This window comes from Herpailurus yagouaroundi, unplaced genomic scaffold (assembly GCF_014898765.1).
Source record: "Herpailurus yagouaroundi ecotype Mexico unplaced genomic scaffold, PumYag 186, whole genome shotgun sequence".
Taxonomy (NCBI): Eukaryota; Metazoa; Chordata; class Mammalia; order Carnivora; family Felidae; genus Herpailurus; species Herpailurus yagouaroundi.
In genome coordinates, this window is record NW_024412417.1 from 23,434,373 (window position 1) to 23,452,334 (window position 17,962).

General features: G+C 35.9%; 1 protein-coding gene across 4 annotated transcripts in view; it reads right to left on the bottom strand.

The window, feature by feature from the left end:
* CSMD3 (CUB and Sushi multiple domains 3) overlaps positions 1-17,962 on the bottom strand; it is a 1,253,459-nt gene that overhangs the window by 881,879 nt on the left and 353,618 nt on the right. For all 4 annotated transcript variants that reach the window (XM_040494274.1, XM_040494275.1, XM_040494273.1 and 1 more), the window contains exon 5: positions 5,336-5,543. In XM_040494274.1, coding sequence (XP_040350208.1) covers positions 5,336-5,543 — 208 coding nt within the window. The remainder of the gene's footprint in view (positions 1-5,335; positions 5,544-17,962) is intronic.

A 17,962-nucleotide genomic window follows, 5' to 3' on the forward strand; every position in this document is an offset into this window, starting at 1 on the left:
TATTTCTTTGTTCACCTTTTTTTGCAAAACTTGCTGAAAGGCTTATTTGTACTAAGTATCTGCAATTTCTCTTCTCTGATAAAGACATTCACCCACAAAACTCCTTACATCACAGTAATCAATTATCTCCATGTTATGAAATCTAATGAACAGTTCTGGAGCTCATCTTATTAGCTGATCATCAAATTTGACACAATTGATCAGTTCCTTCTCCTTGATGTATTTTCTTCATTTGGTTTCTAAGAAACCATATGCTCTTGGTTTTCCTCCTAGCTCATCGATAATCCTTTTCAAACTCTTTTACTTGTTCTTCCTAGTTTTCCTGAATTTTGGAGTGTCCCAGAGCTCAGTTGTTAACCTTTTCTTTTCTTAGTTTAGTTTAACAATCACTTCTAACTCTAAACTTCCAAATTTAGATCTCTATCCCATATCTTTAATTCTGAACTAAGACTTGTGTACCCAACTGCCTCCCTTGAAATCTTCACCACAACGTGTATTGGCCATCTCAAACTTAACGTGTCCAGAATTCAGCTCCCTGTCATCTCTCTCTCAAAAAAAAAAAAAAGGTTTTAAAAAAAAAAAACCCTTCTCAATATTAGATATTGCATCCTGTTATGCCTTCAAAAACCTTAGAGCTGTCCTCGCTTCTTAAAGCTATTGTTGCTCCTTTTTCTTTCTTTCTTTCTTTCTTTTGGCTAAATTTTTTTAATGTTTATTTTTGAGAGAGATGGAGACAGGATGTGAGTGGGTTAGGGGCAGAGAGAGAGGGAGACACAGAATCTGAAGCAGGCTCCAGGCTCCAAGCTGTCAGCACAGAGCCCGAAGTGGGGCTTGAACTCACAAGCTGTGAGATCATGATCTGAGCTGAAGTCGGACGCTCAACCGACTGAGCCACCCAGGCACCCCTGCTCCTCCTTTTTCTTGAATTTCACATCTCATCAGCTAGGAAATTCCCTTCACTTTATCTAGAAAATCTAGCCATTCTCATCACCTCCACTGCTATTTTATAATTCTAACAATTACAATATCTTACCTAGCTTACTGCAAATAATGTCTATTTTTCTACCTTTCCTTCCTAGTGTTTGTTCCTCATATGGCAGCCAGAGTGATCCTTTAAAACAGAAGTCTGACCACTAAGGTGCTCAAAACCCTTTAATACTCCACATTTCACTTAGACCAAAAGCTGGGCTCCATTGTCTTTCTTTTCTACCACTTTCACCCATGGCAATTCTTCTGTAACCACAATGACCTACTAGCTGTTCCTTTAAACACAATGAGCCCCACTCTAAATTATGTGTTTTGCTCTAAATGTATTTCTGCCTGGAATGTCTATTGTTGAGATTTTGCTTGTCTAACTTCATTACTGCCTTTAAGACTTTGCTCAAATATCAACTTCTCACTTAGGTTACCTACACTTCCATCATCCCACGGTTGCTCTCCTGACCTCTCTTATCCTACTTCACCCTTTCTTTCTTATCACTCTGTAGACAGAGTACGTCATTAACTTATTTATAGTGGTTACAGTTTATTGTCTTTTATAAATAAATTTTATAAATTCTGCAGGAGCAAGCCTCTCCACTATTTTGATTGCTGGGTACCAAAAACAATGCCTGCCATGCAGTGAATACCCCATAAGTCATTGCTGAATGAACACTGAATGAATGGGAATCTAGTAAGAACCTAAAGAGATTAAGTTTGGAAACAATTTCAAAGAGTACCTAATCCAACTCTACAGCCCAGGCTTTGTAAATAAGGCAATATATAGTTACGCCCAACCTCCTGGCCCCTGTTTTAGTACCTAAGCATAATGCCAAATAATATTAGAGTTAAGAAAAGCCTTGGATGTTGCAGAAGAGAAACCTGAGTTCTAAGAAGGTGACATAACTTATCCAGTTATCTTACCTAGCTACCAACAATCAGTCAAAGCTGAAACTAGAATTGAAGTTTCTTTGTGCTATGTGATTTTTCATTTTGCTGCAAGGGAATCAGTTGACATTGGTCGAGCCTCATAAAATTTTTATCATCCAGTATTAATTAACTGGATCCTCTGCATTCCTGTTGGATCAAGCAGTGGTGATGTTGAGTGTTGTTTAACAAGTCAAAACTTACAGATTTAGCATACACACCTTGTAAGAGAGGCATTGGCTAATTGATAGTACTCTCTGTGCAACACCATTATTGGGTTAGCTTAGTCTATGTTGCCAAAGTCCAACACAGATGCCTCACTGCCTACATTTCAGGAAAAAATTTAATGAACGGTAGCCAATGGCAAGTCCCCAGTCCCTCAATGAGGGACCTGAAGTCAAAGGAACCATTTGTAATTTTAACGAAAAGAATGTGAATATCTCCCTTTCAGCATTACTTTACATTTCTCTTTTGAATTCTACTATGAATTAAAAATATTATATGAACAATGCATTAGAAGAACCAATGTAATACCACCTGAAATACAATTTTTCATTTTGATGACCGTATCTTAAAAAGATATGAGAAAATTAAAGGATTTAAGGGAATTAGAGGGCTAGGATTAGATTTAAAATTTTATTTTAATTATTCACAGATCATTTTACACATCAATTCCATAACTACTATAATTAAAAGGAAAACTTTTATGATGCTGAAGTGGCTATACACAATAATAATTTACTGACGATATGCATCTTTAAGCTGGCATCTATAGAAATACAATACAGGTTGGGCATTTGTATCATTTTCTTGCGAATTGCTAAATGACCTTGTGGAGTCATATTATATATGTAATCAGGATTTTAACAAGTCTACCTAAACATTTACTGTAACACTAATTTTAAAAGATAGTAAAACATTACATTTCTAAGTTACTGTTTCCTTCCTGAGGAAGAAGGAATTAAGTAGCCCAGTGTCATTTAATTAGAAAATTCAGAGAAGAGCAATTTGTGCATCTGATGCTATTATTGGACAAGCTACATTGTTCTAGAAACTCAGAAACATACAAATAGATGTTCATACAGAAGCATACAAACCATTACCAAGAACACACGATCTGTAAAGAGGGTGACTACATGAACATGAATGGGGATATTATGATCCCCACAGTAAATGCGTTTGTTCTAGAGCTTAGTGGTAACTAAGAAACAGGTACTACAAAACATTATTGCCTAATTTCCTTCATTATATCTAGTAATCAAATGCATTTGGAGTTTAAAACCTTAGATTTTTCATGGGATCACTTGCATACCAAAAGATGGTATCATTATTGGAAAATTCATAGCATTTTCATCCACCTGAATATGACTCCAATATGTATTATGCTAGAAGTAGTCTTTCTAAAACAAGTGTTTTTGAATTCTCTAATTTTCAACCAGGATTCTACTGAGTTTCAATGACCTGGGCATGAAATTATCCTGGGAAGAGTTAAAGTTATATTACCCTGAGAGTTCACAGCCTGAGGGTAGAGGAAAACACAAGCAAATACAAAGCAAAGTAGGTATAGCTAGTGTGTTACTTTTGTCTTATCTTCAAAGGAATGTGTAAGATGACAGACAGGTGGTACTTTTGCCAAAGCCCAGATGGCTATAAATACACTTGTTTTATTTTTAAACATTTACTTAGTGTCCTTTCAGCATCAATATTGTTTCCTCTTTCTTCACATTTCCCTCCTCTTGCCTGTGTGATACCTCATTCCCAGATGTCTTCCTGCCCCTCTAAATGCACTTCCACAGTGTATTTGCTGGATAATGCCCCTAAACTTGGGCCTTTCATGCTGTTGGTGCTCAGACTCAGTCCTGGTTCCTTCTCATCTCATTCCGACCTATCTCCAGCTATCCCATGTTATTGATTTTGATTGGTTCAATTACCTTAGAGATCAACTACATATCATTTATGCTCCTATGCAGAACACCTGAATCATACCGTCAGACACAGCTGTCTGTTAGATGGCAATTTATACTTATATAATAATTTATATTTACATATGTTGTATATATAACAATTCTTAATATTCATACCCTTCCCACTCCAAATTTGACCTTCCTTCAACAATTTCAAATTACTGAATATCGCAACCTTCTCTACCAATTTGTGCGAGTCAGAAAATGATGTTTTCTTTAAACATCACCTTCTTTACCACTCTTCAATCCACCAGAGTCCTCTTCATTATGCCTCCTTAGATATCCCTTAACTTATTCCACTTCTTTATTTCCATCAATACCATTCTAATGCAGGCTACCATGCTTTTTTTCTTGGATTACAGCAATCACCTCTTAAATGAGCTTCCAGCTAACGGAGACCCACTTCAAATCAATCTTTGCACTTAGTAAGAAAAATCATTTGAAATTTCAAACCTCTTCATATAATTGTTTTTGACAAAACACTTTAATAAATTCCCTTCGTTCTTATCAAATCCTTTACTTGGTATAAAAGGCCCTTCCAGGTCTCATGTTTACCTATTACCTCACTATACCAATCGTATCGTTCCTCACTTAATTACTGATTCATAATCTACTTTATACTTTGCTCATATCAGTGTATCATTTTTAACTGTATAATGAAACACTTTCTTCTAAAAATATTACATTTTAAAAATCATGTTCTGAAAACTCTACAGTTTTCATGAGACCATGGCTTGAAGTCTATAAAAAAAAAGACCATACTAACCCAGATAATAATTAGTTTTTTGCCTTCAGATGACAGATTAAGAAAAAGATCTATTTACAGAAACAAAGGCAAGTTATTTCCAAGACTATACAGTTAACTGGAAAGGAATCACCAACTATGGACTGTCATGGTAAGAATATAACTTAGGTTCACATTAGGAACAACTTTTCTTTCCTTATGCATGTTGTGATAAAGTCACATTACTTTTAATTTTTTTAATGTTTTTTATTTATTTTTGAGACAGAGAGAGACAGAGGATGAGCAGGGGAGGGGCAGAGAGAGAGGGAGACACAGAATCCAAAGCAGGCTCCAGGCTCTGAGCTGTCAGCACAGAGCCCTACACGGGGCTCGAACCCATGGACTGTGAGATCATGACCTGAGCCGAAGTCGGACGCTTAACCGACTGAGCCACCCAGGTGCCCAAGTCACATTACTTTTAATTGATAATGAATATTACAACCCATTGAATGAATTAATGAATTGATAATAATGGAGAGCTCCATCTTTCAGAATTCCAATTTATTTAATATATTAGTAACCTTATATTCAAAAGTATCCCTCAGCTCTGACAGTTGCCCCTTAATAATTTTTCTGTAACTATAAGTTCTTTTTAAAAAACAAAACCTTTAAAGACCCATACACAGCTGTTCTTTGCCTCAGGCGATGGCATCAATGTTAGGTTAGAACAGAAACTACTTACCATATGGTAGGTGGCTCAGAACCTTCTATTTCTAAGTAATCATACTTTTCTTCCATTTGGAAATCCGTAAATATGAGTGAAATTGTGTCTCCAGGCTCTGCTACAATGGTCCAAGTGCAATCAGCATTGTTATGATACTCGTTAGGAAAACTAGGGCTTGAAATGATGCCACTGGATCCTCTCATTGTTCCTCCACATGCGTCTTCAGCTGTGAAAATAAGAACAAGATGTTCAGTTATAAGTCATTAAGGGAAGTGCAATTAAAGCAATTCCGTTAACAGTTTTGGATAAATATAGCAGTCCAAATATTGTGACACCAAGTGCATACTGTACTAGTAGAGATTAAATAAAATGAGAAGTCCATGAAAACATTTTCAGCCCATACATAAATATAAACCCTGTCTTGACAATGTTATAACCATTAGTTGAAATAGCAATGAAAGCAAGTCAAAAATATACAGTGCTAGTAGATCTCAGGATAAGACCAAGATTTTCTTTTCATTGATTAGGTGATGAATAAAACAAAAGCAACACCATTCTTAAGGTTTGTCATACAAAATCTTTAATCACTTTGGACAGGTTTATGGTAGGGCTGAGCTTTGTTTTTATTTTTTTAATGTAGGTACATACAAAATAAAGAAACAATTTAAGAGAGAATATAATTTTTGCCGGTGGCATATTTGAAAGCTATTGAAAGTGTGAAATTAAATGTTAAATAAAAACACATCACAGGGGCACCTGGCTGGTTCAGTCAATTGGGCATCTGACTCGATCTAGGCTCAGGTAATGAACTCACAATTCATGTGTTCGAGCCTCACATTAGGACCAGTGCTAACAGCAGGAGCCTGCTTGAGATTGATCCTCTTTCCCTCTCTCTCTGCCCCTCCCCTGCTTGTACTTGCAGGCATTTGCTCTCACTTGCTCTTTTAAAATAGATAATTAAATGAACACTTTTTAAATAATACATCATATATCCAGGAAACTTTAGAGAGAAATAATATAGTAACTAAAATCTTTGATAACATATTCCCTGTAACTCCACTAAATAATGTAAACCTATTTTGCTACGTATTTATATATGTGTATACAATACTATAAATAAATTTTCTACTAACTTTGTATTGGGACCTAAAGTCCCCATTCCTCAGAGGTCATAGGTTCTCCCCAAGTCTACTTTTGGCCAATGGTGTATTCTAACAGAGGGGTTACATGACCATCTGTGTTTAGTGTGAGATATATAAGATAAACTTCCTTGTTTTACAACAGTGTTTAGGACATTCAAATTAACAGGTTATTAGTTTCTTGTTCAATAAATTGTCTCAAGATTTTTGTTGCTTTCTTGAGTCACTCAGAAAATTCCATCAATTCAAATCAAATGTTGGGAGAAAAACTCTGGCTCTATCATGACCAGATCTATCATGTAATACTCCATAACTTTAATAAATAGAGATGGACATCATCCTATTTAACCTCTCAATGGTCTAGGAATAGCAAAATGCTTTGGTACGAGGGACAACATTAGTACTACACTGTATGCATCAAATAACATTAGGTTCTTTCTAACACTATCCATTTAACCCCGTAATTCAAAGTATAAGTACATTGCTCTTAAAAGATATTTAATTTTTATCACCCACTACTGTAAAACTTATATTTATTTTTATTGCATGACCTTTCTCTTAAATATGTTGGGTAATTGGAATGAACTTGTCGTCCTGTCTAGACTATGAAACACATTACTACAATTTTCTTCCCCAAACACACAGTATTTTCCCTCAATACCTTTACTTTAACCTCTGGTAAACATATCTTGCACTCCCCTAGCCCCGACCTCAAATTACTTCTAATCTTTGTCTTCTCAGGACCAATACCAGGATTGAGTAGTACTTTGGAAATAAAATGTTACACTATCGTATATTTGTAGTATAACTAGTACACAACCTATTCAAACCATAGCTCTGTGAGACACTTATTTCCCCGTCTCTAGGTACAATATTAGACAAACATAGGACATTGTAGTTGACATTCAGATGAAAGGAAAAAAATCTTTTTTTCATTCAAGAATCTCAGTTCATTGATTAATATGCCTAGTCCTACCTACATGAAAAATAACTGACTTCACTGGATTAAGACTCTTGGCTCAACCTAGCTTGGACTTATGGCAGATGGGGCAGAGGTAAGGCAGAGGTGTGGTCTCTTCTTTCCAATTTTTCCTCTTAGCATTTTTGTTCATCCACCCCTACACACTGAGCATTCTGTGATTCCTCCTAGAGTTTAGAGTAGAAGGGATTAGGGGACATGAATCTTTCTATTTGCCTGACACTGATTTGGTGCCATTTGCAAGGGTTTTGGCAGATGATTAAAGAAAGATGCTCATGAGTCTTTTCATGGGATCCTCAGAGGTGTCCCAATCAGTTCCCTTGTTGTGGGGGAATGTGTCTGTCTGGCTGCCTACATTTCTCACTTATATCATGGGTATAGAATAATAGACTTCCATCTCTTTCCAACTATGAATGCTTATCCTTCCAGGTGGGGCTCTTGGGCAGGATTTAAGACAATTCGAGACCAGAACTCCAGCACAAAAATACTTCATTTGGTCAAATGAAAACATACCTCATTTATTTATCCTCTGGGGAAATGCAGTTTCTCCCCAACTGCAGCCTTATGGCTTTATAATCGACATTTAAGTATTTCAACCATGGTTTAATAATAATACACTGTGTCCCCAAAGCTACAGGGCATACAAATCAATTTCTCTGCATGGTTTCCTTGAAGTTCCTCAATGTAGCCTCACAGAAGAGAGAAATCAACCCAAACTCCTGATACATGAGATGGAGCACAACTTGTAAAATAGCTCTTCCTTGGGAAATTTTTATTTTACAGCAAAATAATTTCAACTCGAAAGTATGAGTGCCTTGCACTTGAAAACAAGGTGGGAACTCAGATCTTCCAGCATTGAAACCAATGCTCTTACCAATTCTTGTATCAAGTTCTTTGTTCAGTACTTTCTGTTTGATCTCTTTGTTACTACAGAGACTAACAGAGCATCAGTATGCGACAAAATTGTGAAATAGGTAGGTTGCTTTTAGTACATGTTAGATATACGATAGTTAGCCCTATCTGAACATTATAACCCTTATATTGTGATTTGGCCTAGATTTAATACAATACTTATAAAAGCCAATACATTTTCTATAGTCATAAACTGTTATAGCAGAATGCATTACTTAAACCAAAATTTTTATTTTATAACGGAGTGAGAACAATTGAAAGGCAGCATTAGAATAAGTTATGAAACCCTTAAATCCAGTGCTATGCTTTCTCTGCTAAGTAATATTGCCTGGTCACTGGTCAAAGTGAGTTGGTCCTTGAGTTCCTTCAGCATCATTCTGTCTCGGCCACCACATCCGCCTGTTTGATTTGTGTTGTCTGCAACATCTTCTGTCCGACAATTCACAAAAAGGGCAGGATTCACAAAGTTTGTTCAAGAGAACCATTTCTTAACAGACTCCAGACACACATGGGATCATACTGGTTATTTTTACAAACTTTCTGCGGGTTTTAAAGTCAATTCATTTGGTCATATGTTCAAGAAATATCCATTGAGATCTATAAGGTACAAAGTGGAATGGTGTTAGTCTCTCAGGCTACAGCGATAATCAAAAGTTAAGGTAACCTCTGCCCCCATGGAGCATTCTGACAATTAGGGTGTGAGGTTCTAAACAAATGAAAACAAACACTTAAAATTACATTTCTGCCAGGCCAGGGAAGAAGGAGCATTTAGTACTAATGTCATATATTTGGGCTTTGAACCAGTTAGGGCATTCAGGAACAGATTCTCTGAGGAAGTGATGCTAGATTAGAAACCCAAAGGGTGAACAGCAGTCATTAACTAGATGAGAAGCAGAATGAAAAGTGTTCTCAGCGGGTGCACTGACACTTCCACTGGAGGAAATGGGCATTCTCCAAACAGAAAGGAAATCCGTGTGCTGTTGCCAAGACAGTGAGGGGCTCAGTGGTACTAAATAGGGTTGGAAGGGCAAATAGGGGCTAGACGTGGTTGAACCTTTCTGACAAGCTTATGGAGTTTCTTCAGAGAAATGGAAAGTTACTGATGGGTTTTCAGCAGAGATGACATGATTGGATTTGGGTGTTGAAAATATTCTGACAGCTCTTTGGAGATGACAGAGGGGAAAATAGAGGATCACATTAGGGGGCTGAATCACGAGTTCGGGCAATTTTTTTCCATGCTTTATTGCTTTCAAAAAGATAAACAATCTCTTCTTTTTCAGTGTCTTAGCATATTTTTATATCAGCATCTTCAAAAGATTAGTTAGATCTTTGGAGGTATGTAAGAATAAATAGCATCATGATAAAATAAATTGGAATACTCCTCTTAGGCCTGTTTTTAACAACAATATTTTTTCATCTAAATAGTAAAGCAATGTGATTAAATATCTTAGACTTCTCTTGTAGTTAACTAGAAGTTATGTTGGCTTCAAAATGTAGTTGCTTATTATTTAAAGAATATAGAGGATAATAATAAGGTTGGTGGTTACTCTGCTCTTGTTCTAAGAAAGTTGTATAGGTTATAAGATTTAAAGTACGCTACTTTAAAAACTACGTGCATGTATACATAAGCTGTATGATGGAGAGTTGTATGTTAAGAAGCTCCCAGAATCAATCTATTGTACAACAGGAAGAAAACAACCAATTCAGCCAATATAATCACTGAGCACATTTTGGTCTTTTAAGAAAAAGCACTTTAAAAAATAATCTTTTTGACTTAGGACTTACTCCAATTGTCTGGGGAAAATGCTATCAACTCTCTCTTAAGTTCTTAATGTACTCAAATCTATTGATAAAAATTATGGCATTTAAAATCAAATTCTATTAATTTTCCTTGTTTATAATCTTATGAAGCTATCATCAAATAACTTCCACTTCTGAATTTTAAAATAACTGAATTTACGTAAACTTAGTAAACAATCCCTTTAATCTCTTACCTGTAGAGCAGGGAGAAAAGTCCCAAATAAAATCAAAATTCATTGTATTGAAGTATAAATATTAAGAAAAAAGTTCAATATTTTTCTAAGAATTAAATTATTTGCTTTTAATTTCTATGACCCGCATTGAGATACTGAAAATACCAGAGCTTGTTTGGGGTTTGAGTACGAGACCATACATTTCATTTAAATCTTGTAAATTGGAACGGCTCCAAAATAGGACAGTTAAAAAAAAAAAAAAAGAAAACACAGGATAAAAAACTGAAAAACAAAAACAAAAAAACTTAAAACAGTTTTCTGTAGCACATCTTTTCAGATATTGATCTCATACTGTGCTCTGCCCTGCTATTGGCTTCTTCTGAAATAGCTTAGGGATGGGGTACAGGGGTGATAGGAAACAGACTTGTTTATCAAAAAAGAGAAATTAAGTGTAAATTGTAGAAAATGTGTACACTTGGTGAATTCCAGATGCTAAGCATTCAATCCAATACCAGACTATATCATGGGAAAGCTTTTGCAACTCTCCCTTGCTAAATCTCAATCTTCCATTAGTAGTCAAGAAAAACTGACATCCATGTGGGGATTCTTGTTCCTTTGAAGACAGACATCACTGTTGTACCTCCTAATTGACAAACTATTTCAGTAACATTAATAAATTATCCATTGTATTACGTACACAGAGCAACCATTTCATTTCTATACCTCTCCCTGTTTGCATTTGATGGTTCAGCCTTATGGATCTTTGTACTTAAGGAGAAACACTTTTCTCATAGAGAAGAAAACTGAGCAACAGAGTAGTTAAATTGTACATCTTCTAGAATGGTGGTTTTATGTTTTTCAAGGCACAACACATAATGCTGTTCCATGTTTTAAGGAAAAGAGAAGTAGATTTTTGGTGATTATAGAGAAAATTAAAGGGTTGTTATCATTTTCATTTCTCAGTCCGGTTCCTTCAGCTGCTTTCATACCAAAATAGATAAAATTAAATTCATAGATAAAAGCCTTCATCGTTCATCCAGATGAACACCTCACAGAAAGGGAAAGAAAGCTAAGCATAATGGCATTCAACATTGAGGGTTTATTCCTAAGTACCCTAAATACTCAAATATGCTTTGGAGAAAGTATCTTGCCTTAATTTACCTTCTTAATTTATCTTCTTAAGAAACATGTTTAGAAATAAGAGGGTAAGGTAACGAACACACTAAGTAATTAATATGTGGACTTTTTAAATATTCAGCTTAAAATTTCCAAGAAATAAAAAAAACATTCATTCAATGATTATTTAAATTATTTAAAGACTTGGAGGAAAGAAATCTTTAAATCAAGACGGAGCCATGACAAGGGTGCCTGAGTGGCTCAGTCAGTTAAGCGTCTGACTTTAGCTCAGGTCATGATCTCCCAGTCCATGAGTTCAAGCCCCGCATTGGGCTCTGTGCTGACAGCTCAGAGCCTGGAGCCTGCTTTAGATTCTGTGTCTCCCTCTCTGTCTGCCCCTTCCCCATCCCATGTTCTCTCATTCATTCTCTCTCTCTCTCTCTCTCTCTCTCTCTCTCAAAAATAAATAAACATTTTTTTTTTAAAAAAGAGGGAGCCATGGCATAACAGGGAGCAAATTTACATGCTTTTCTTTAAAAAAACATATAATAAAAACTGAGAAAAATAAAACTTTTTAACATTGCACCAGGGCCATACAGAATTGTGATTTCCAGAAAGGAGAGGAGTGAAGGTAAGTGTCCTATAACTGCCTGGCTTTCTATCTAGAAGCACTTTCAGGACCAGAGACCAGGACTATAAGTAGAACATGATGTTCAGGAAGCATGATGTTCCCATCGTAGCAAGACAGGATTCCAGAGAGAGAGAGAGCTCTGCAGAAAAGAACTCACAAAACCTGCAACGTAATGACTTGGGTATTTGCTAAATACAAGCAAATATACACGTAAAGGGTGAAATTCCATAGGGACTGGCAAAGAGAGACCAAAGATCTTTGTGCTGAATGGCTCCAAGAGAACACACAGGCTTGAATAGTTGGCAAATTCCTCCAGGTAGGGTGGAGACTCCTTTTTAAATAACCAGAGTATTCAGAAGAAATTTCAGAAGGAACGAACTTCATTAGAGATGCTAAACTATCCCTAAAGTTTACTCTAAAACTGCCCTAAGAAAAATTAAAAATAAACTTCAGAAGACACTAACTGCACCAAATGTAACTTCATTTTGTATCAGGAGAAAACTCAACATTCTTTAAACGATGATAACTAAATCCAGACACTCAATAACTTAAAAGTTACAATGTTCAACATCTAGTAAAAAATAAGTAGCCACCTGAAGAAGCAGCAAAATATGACTCCTTACTAAAAGAACTATTATTCAATAGAAACTGAACAAAAATGATCAAGATGATGGAATTATCACTATTTTCTTCTATTTAAAGCAAGGGTTGGCAAACTACATCTCAGGCTATACATGGCCTGCACCCTGTTTTTGTATTGCCTAAGAGCCCAGCATGATTTTCATAATTTTAAGGAATTATAAAAACAGGTGAAAAACAAACTAGAATCAAAGCTAAATATATGATAGAGACCATATGTACCAGGCAAAGACTAAAATATTCATGATATAGCCCTTTACCGAAAAAAGTGAACACAGTGAATGTAGTGAGGAAGGAAGGGAAGATATATAGTATAACCACATAAAACCTTAAGAGACAAAATATGCATTATTATAAATGAAAATAATTGTTCAATGGGCCTTATAGCAGGTATAAACGATACTGAATTTCCAAAAGGTAGTGGAGCAGAGAGGAAGCACAGAAAACTATTTGAAGATATAATGGCCAAACAATAAATTCCAAACGTGGTGAAAACTAAAAACCACTGATAAAAGAGGCAAAGGTTTTTTGGCATTCTGGTGTGGCAGAGACAACTACCTAAGCACCAAAACTTTTGTTCCACTTTCACATGTGCTGTTGTAACTGGAGTGGAGGCAGCTGCTCAACCAGGGCAAATGTTCCTGTGCTCTTTTAGCTAGGTTCGGCGATGTAACTGTGTTCTGGTGAATAGACATCAGCTACCACTGCAAGCTTTGCCTATAAAAACCTCCCACAAGATCACATGCATTGTTTTTTTCTCCTTATGTTATCTGGATATTGTGCCCCACGTGACCTTAGAGGCCACATGTTGATAAGAGACTTTTCCCCACATAGATATTTGAAATCTCTGTCTCCCTCTAATCTGTAAACTCTATAAAGATAGGGATGGTACTTATTTTAGTTCACATCATACCTCTATTATTAAAAAAAAAAGATCTACATAGAGTAGATGTTTATTTGCATGTACTGAATTAAGTATGAAATAGGTCAATGAGTAAAATATAATTATTTGAACTGATCATAAAATTAGATTTGATCTGAGTAGAATAAAAAGAGAATACAAGGAATATATCACTATTTCAAAGTAGTGGAATAGTATGGTTATTGGAGCAAAAGTCAAAATTAAGTAGAAAAATGAGAGAAATTGCCAAATAAAATTTAAGAACAAGATATATGTTTCTCAAATTTCACATACAAATGAAATTATGTGATGTCTGTCTTTCTGTTTCACTTAGTATACCCTCCAGTTCCATCCACATTATTGCAAATGGCAAGATTTGATGTTTTTCGTCACTGAGTAGTATTGTAGTATTCCACTGTGTGTGTGTGTGTGTGTGTGTGTGTGTGTGTGTGTGTGTATGCACACATACCACATCATCTTTATCCACTCATCAGTTGGTGGACATTTGGGCTCTTTCCATAATTTGGCTATTGTTGATAGTGCTGCTATAAACATTGGGGTGCACGTGGTTCTTCAAATCAACACTCCTGTATCCTTTGGATAAATTCCTAGTTGTGCAATTGCTGGGTCACAGCAATCTTCTAGGGTAATAGAAGATCATGGGGAAGGGAAGGAAAAATAAAATAAAAATGGAGAAGGAGGCAAACCATAAAAGACTCAAACACAGAGAACAAACAGCGTTGATGGGGATGGGAAAAATGGGTGATGGCCATTAAGGAGGGTACTTGTTGGGATGAGCACTGGGTGTTGTATGTAAGTGATGAATCACTGGATTCTACCCCTGAAGCCAAGACTATACTGTATGTTAACTAACTTGAGAATGAATGAATGAATGAATGAGAACAAGATGTATGTTGCATGGCAAAAGCTTCATAATTGAAAGGAGACCTTAACTGGAAAGTGCTTATTGCTATTCAGCACCCACAAGGTAGAAGTGAGTTATGTTTTAGATTTTTCTGCATATTTAAATTCAATAAAATGTAACTTTATTATTTGCTGAATTTTATATATATATATATATATACACACACATGTATGTATGTATGTATATATGTAAATATATATGTGTGTATATATATACATATATGTATTTGTTCAATATTTATTTTCAGAAAGAGAGTGTATGAGCAGAGGACGGGCAGAGAGAGAGGGAGAGACAGAATCCTAAGCAGGCTCTGTACTGATAGCCCTGATGCAGGGTTTGAACTCACAAACTGTAGGATCAAGATCTGAGCCAATACCAAGAGCTGTACACTTAACCAAATGAGCCACCCAGGTGCCCCCCTTTTTAAAAAATTTTTGTAAATATTATTTGCTGAATTATAAATGTGGCATATTCAAGACCATCACCAGACAAAATATATCACATAATGTGTGAATTTAGCAAGATCACTAATATACAGGCATTAACATAAATATTTCAGCACTGAACAATTACACGCTGGAATTTTAAAAATATTATTTCTGATAGGACAAAATTTCAAATATTTAGAAACAAAACTAATAAAGCAAGAAAAGCCTGAGTTAAGCTCTATTTGTATTTTTGAGAAAAAATACAAATCAATGTTAGTACATATTCTATGCTTTCAGATTGACAATCTAAAAATGTTGGTACTCCTCAGATTAATCTATGGTTTTACTGAAATCCCAATGAAAATTTTGGTGTGTATGTATGTATGTATTTAAATTGACAAGCTGATTTTTTAATTTATATAGAATTGCAAAAAACCTAGGCATAATTAAGACAATCGTGAAGAGGAAAATAAAGCTTATTAAGACTTATCATACAGCTACACTAATCAAAACAATTAGGAATTAAAAGTAAATACAGGCCAGTCAACTAATGGAACAGAATAAAGAGAGAGTAGTTTAGTATTATAATGTATCAATGTCTCTAAAAATAAACTACTACTACATTCAAGAATATAATCAATCTCACAAAGAAGAACACGGGTTGAAGAGTGCATACAGTAAGATTCAATTTTCTCAAACTGAAAATAGGTAAAATCAATGTGTGTGCTAGAAACAGAAGAATATTCACTTTTTAGGGAAGGACAGGATAGTGACTGAGAGGGAGTGTTAGTGTTCCAGAGATTTTTGACTTTCTGGTAATATCCTGTTCTTGACCCGGGTGATAATAACAAGGCTGTATTGTTATGTGAAAATTCACCAAGCTATACCCTTGTGAATTATGACTTGTCTGTATACATGCTTTATTTTAATTAAAAGCATTATGAAGTAAAAGGGAAAATAACTCAAAAGCACACATCTCTGTCCAAGTTGGTAAATATATCACGGGGTATCCCCTCAATCTCTAAGAGACGGGTCAAATCTGACCCACCTCTTTCTAAATTCCCTGAGATGGTGATGCAGACATTCATGATTGGCTTGGTCAGCAGTTCTCAAAGGTTAGCATGAATGAGTCCCATCTCATGGGCTCGAAACATTGATTGCTGGGTCCCAGAGGATTTGATTCAGTCGGTGTAGGGAAGAGCTCAGAAATTTGTAGTTTGAGAACTACGGTTTCAGGGAAAAGCAGACACCATCACAGTTCCTCTCTTTTATAAAATCCCTGTCCTGTTCACACCATCTTTTTCATCTTCACCGCACTCCTGGAGTCCCCACACGCGTTAATGCTTTTTACTCTCAGAAGGCAACTGTTAATGCTACTCCATTTTCAAAAGTGAGTAGTATATTTAGGGTTTTCATTCCCTCCAAATTTCCCAAATTCTATCAACTTTGTTTAAACATAAGCTAAACGTTAGAAACATGTGAGGAACATTTTAAAATGCCTATTATTCATCCTTTACCCCCAAATTCTTGTTTAATTGATTGACAATGGAGTAAATGCCAAGATTCTTAATTAATCGGTTAATAATGACGCCAGTGTAGGGCAATTTTTTTCCTGTTAGGTCCCTAGGGGATTCTAATGCCTAACTAGAATCAAGAATACTGTAATAGTTCTCCTGCAAAATATTGAATCCATTCACTTGGGTACTTGACCCCATCTTCTGCCTAATGCCAGGTCCTCACTCCACCTGGGATCACTTAAGCTGATAAATCAGTCTCCAACACCATCCCACATGCCCAAACACAAGTGAAGCCAACACCCCTACCCCCAAAGTGCAAGTCAGAGTGAATCGTTCTTTTTTCCCCCTTTTTTTAGAGTAAATTTTTCTTTAACCATCTTTTCCTGACAGTCAATTTCCCCTCTTCCCTTTTCAAATTCCTCAGAAAATTTACCTTTGTTTAATGCCTCTACTGACTTACCTTCTAGTCATCCTTTAATTGACTGCAATCTTGTTTTTCTGCACACTCTATTGAAACCCTTTTCCTACCTTCACCATTGATCTCCTAAAGAACACATACATGTTCAATATGTTTTAAGGGGCCTCTCTGTGGCATGTAACGTGATTATTAACTCATTCCTTTTGAAAACTCTCCTTTGTTTTGGCTTCTTTTTGAAATACTTTTCTGATTACACTTGTATCCATCTATTTCTCTTTTTCCTTATTTTTTTAAATATTTAATTTTGAGAGAGAGAGAAGAGGAGAGAGGAAGACAGAGGACCCAATGCAGGCTCTACGTTGACAGCAGAGAGCCTGATCAGGGTCTCAAACTCACAAATCACAAGATCACGACCTGAGCCAAAGTTGGACACTTAACTGCACAAGCCAACCAAGCATCCCTGTAACCACTTCTTATCCATCATCCCACTGCCTCCTCTTCCGCTGCCAGTTATTTTCATAACAGGCTGCTACTGCTCTTTTTATAATCTATACTTTCTCCCAAGATGACAATATCTATTCTATTTCAACTATCCTCCAGATACACTGTCAATTCTGCAATCTAGGTCATTGAGCTCAATCTTTTTCAACATCCATTCAACTGTTGAAGGGAAATCTTTAATATTAATAAAACATATTAACTAGTTTTGGTAGCAATTCCTCTTTCTAAAATCTTTGTTTATTTCATCGTTATTGATTACATAAATTTCAGTAGGAGGGGTTACTGATTCTCAGCTGGAGGTGGAGCTCTTAGAAACTGTAGGAGTTTAAAGCAGTGGTTGAGGCTAGTAAAACAGAAGAAAGTTATTCAGATACAAGAAACCTTTGCATCCAAATTCTGATTAGAAATGTTGTTAAGCAGAAACAATATCATGATGTTTATTGCTCTTGTTTCCTCAGCAAGACTGCATATCACCAGCACCCAGGATTTTAGGATAGTGCCTTCAAGCTAAATGCTGTCTAATGGGAATTGGGCAAAAGGGCCTTAAGTCACATCCAAGGCTGGTC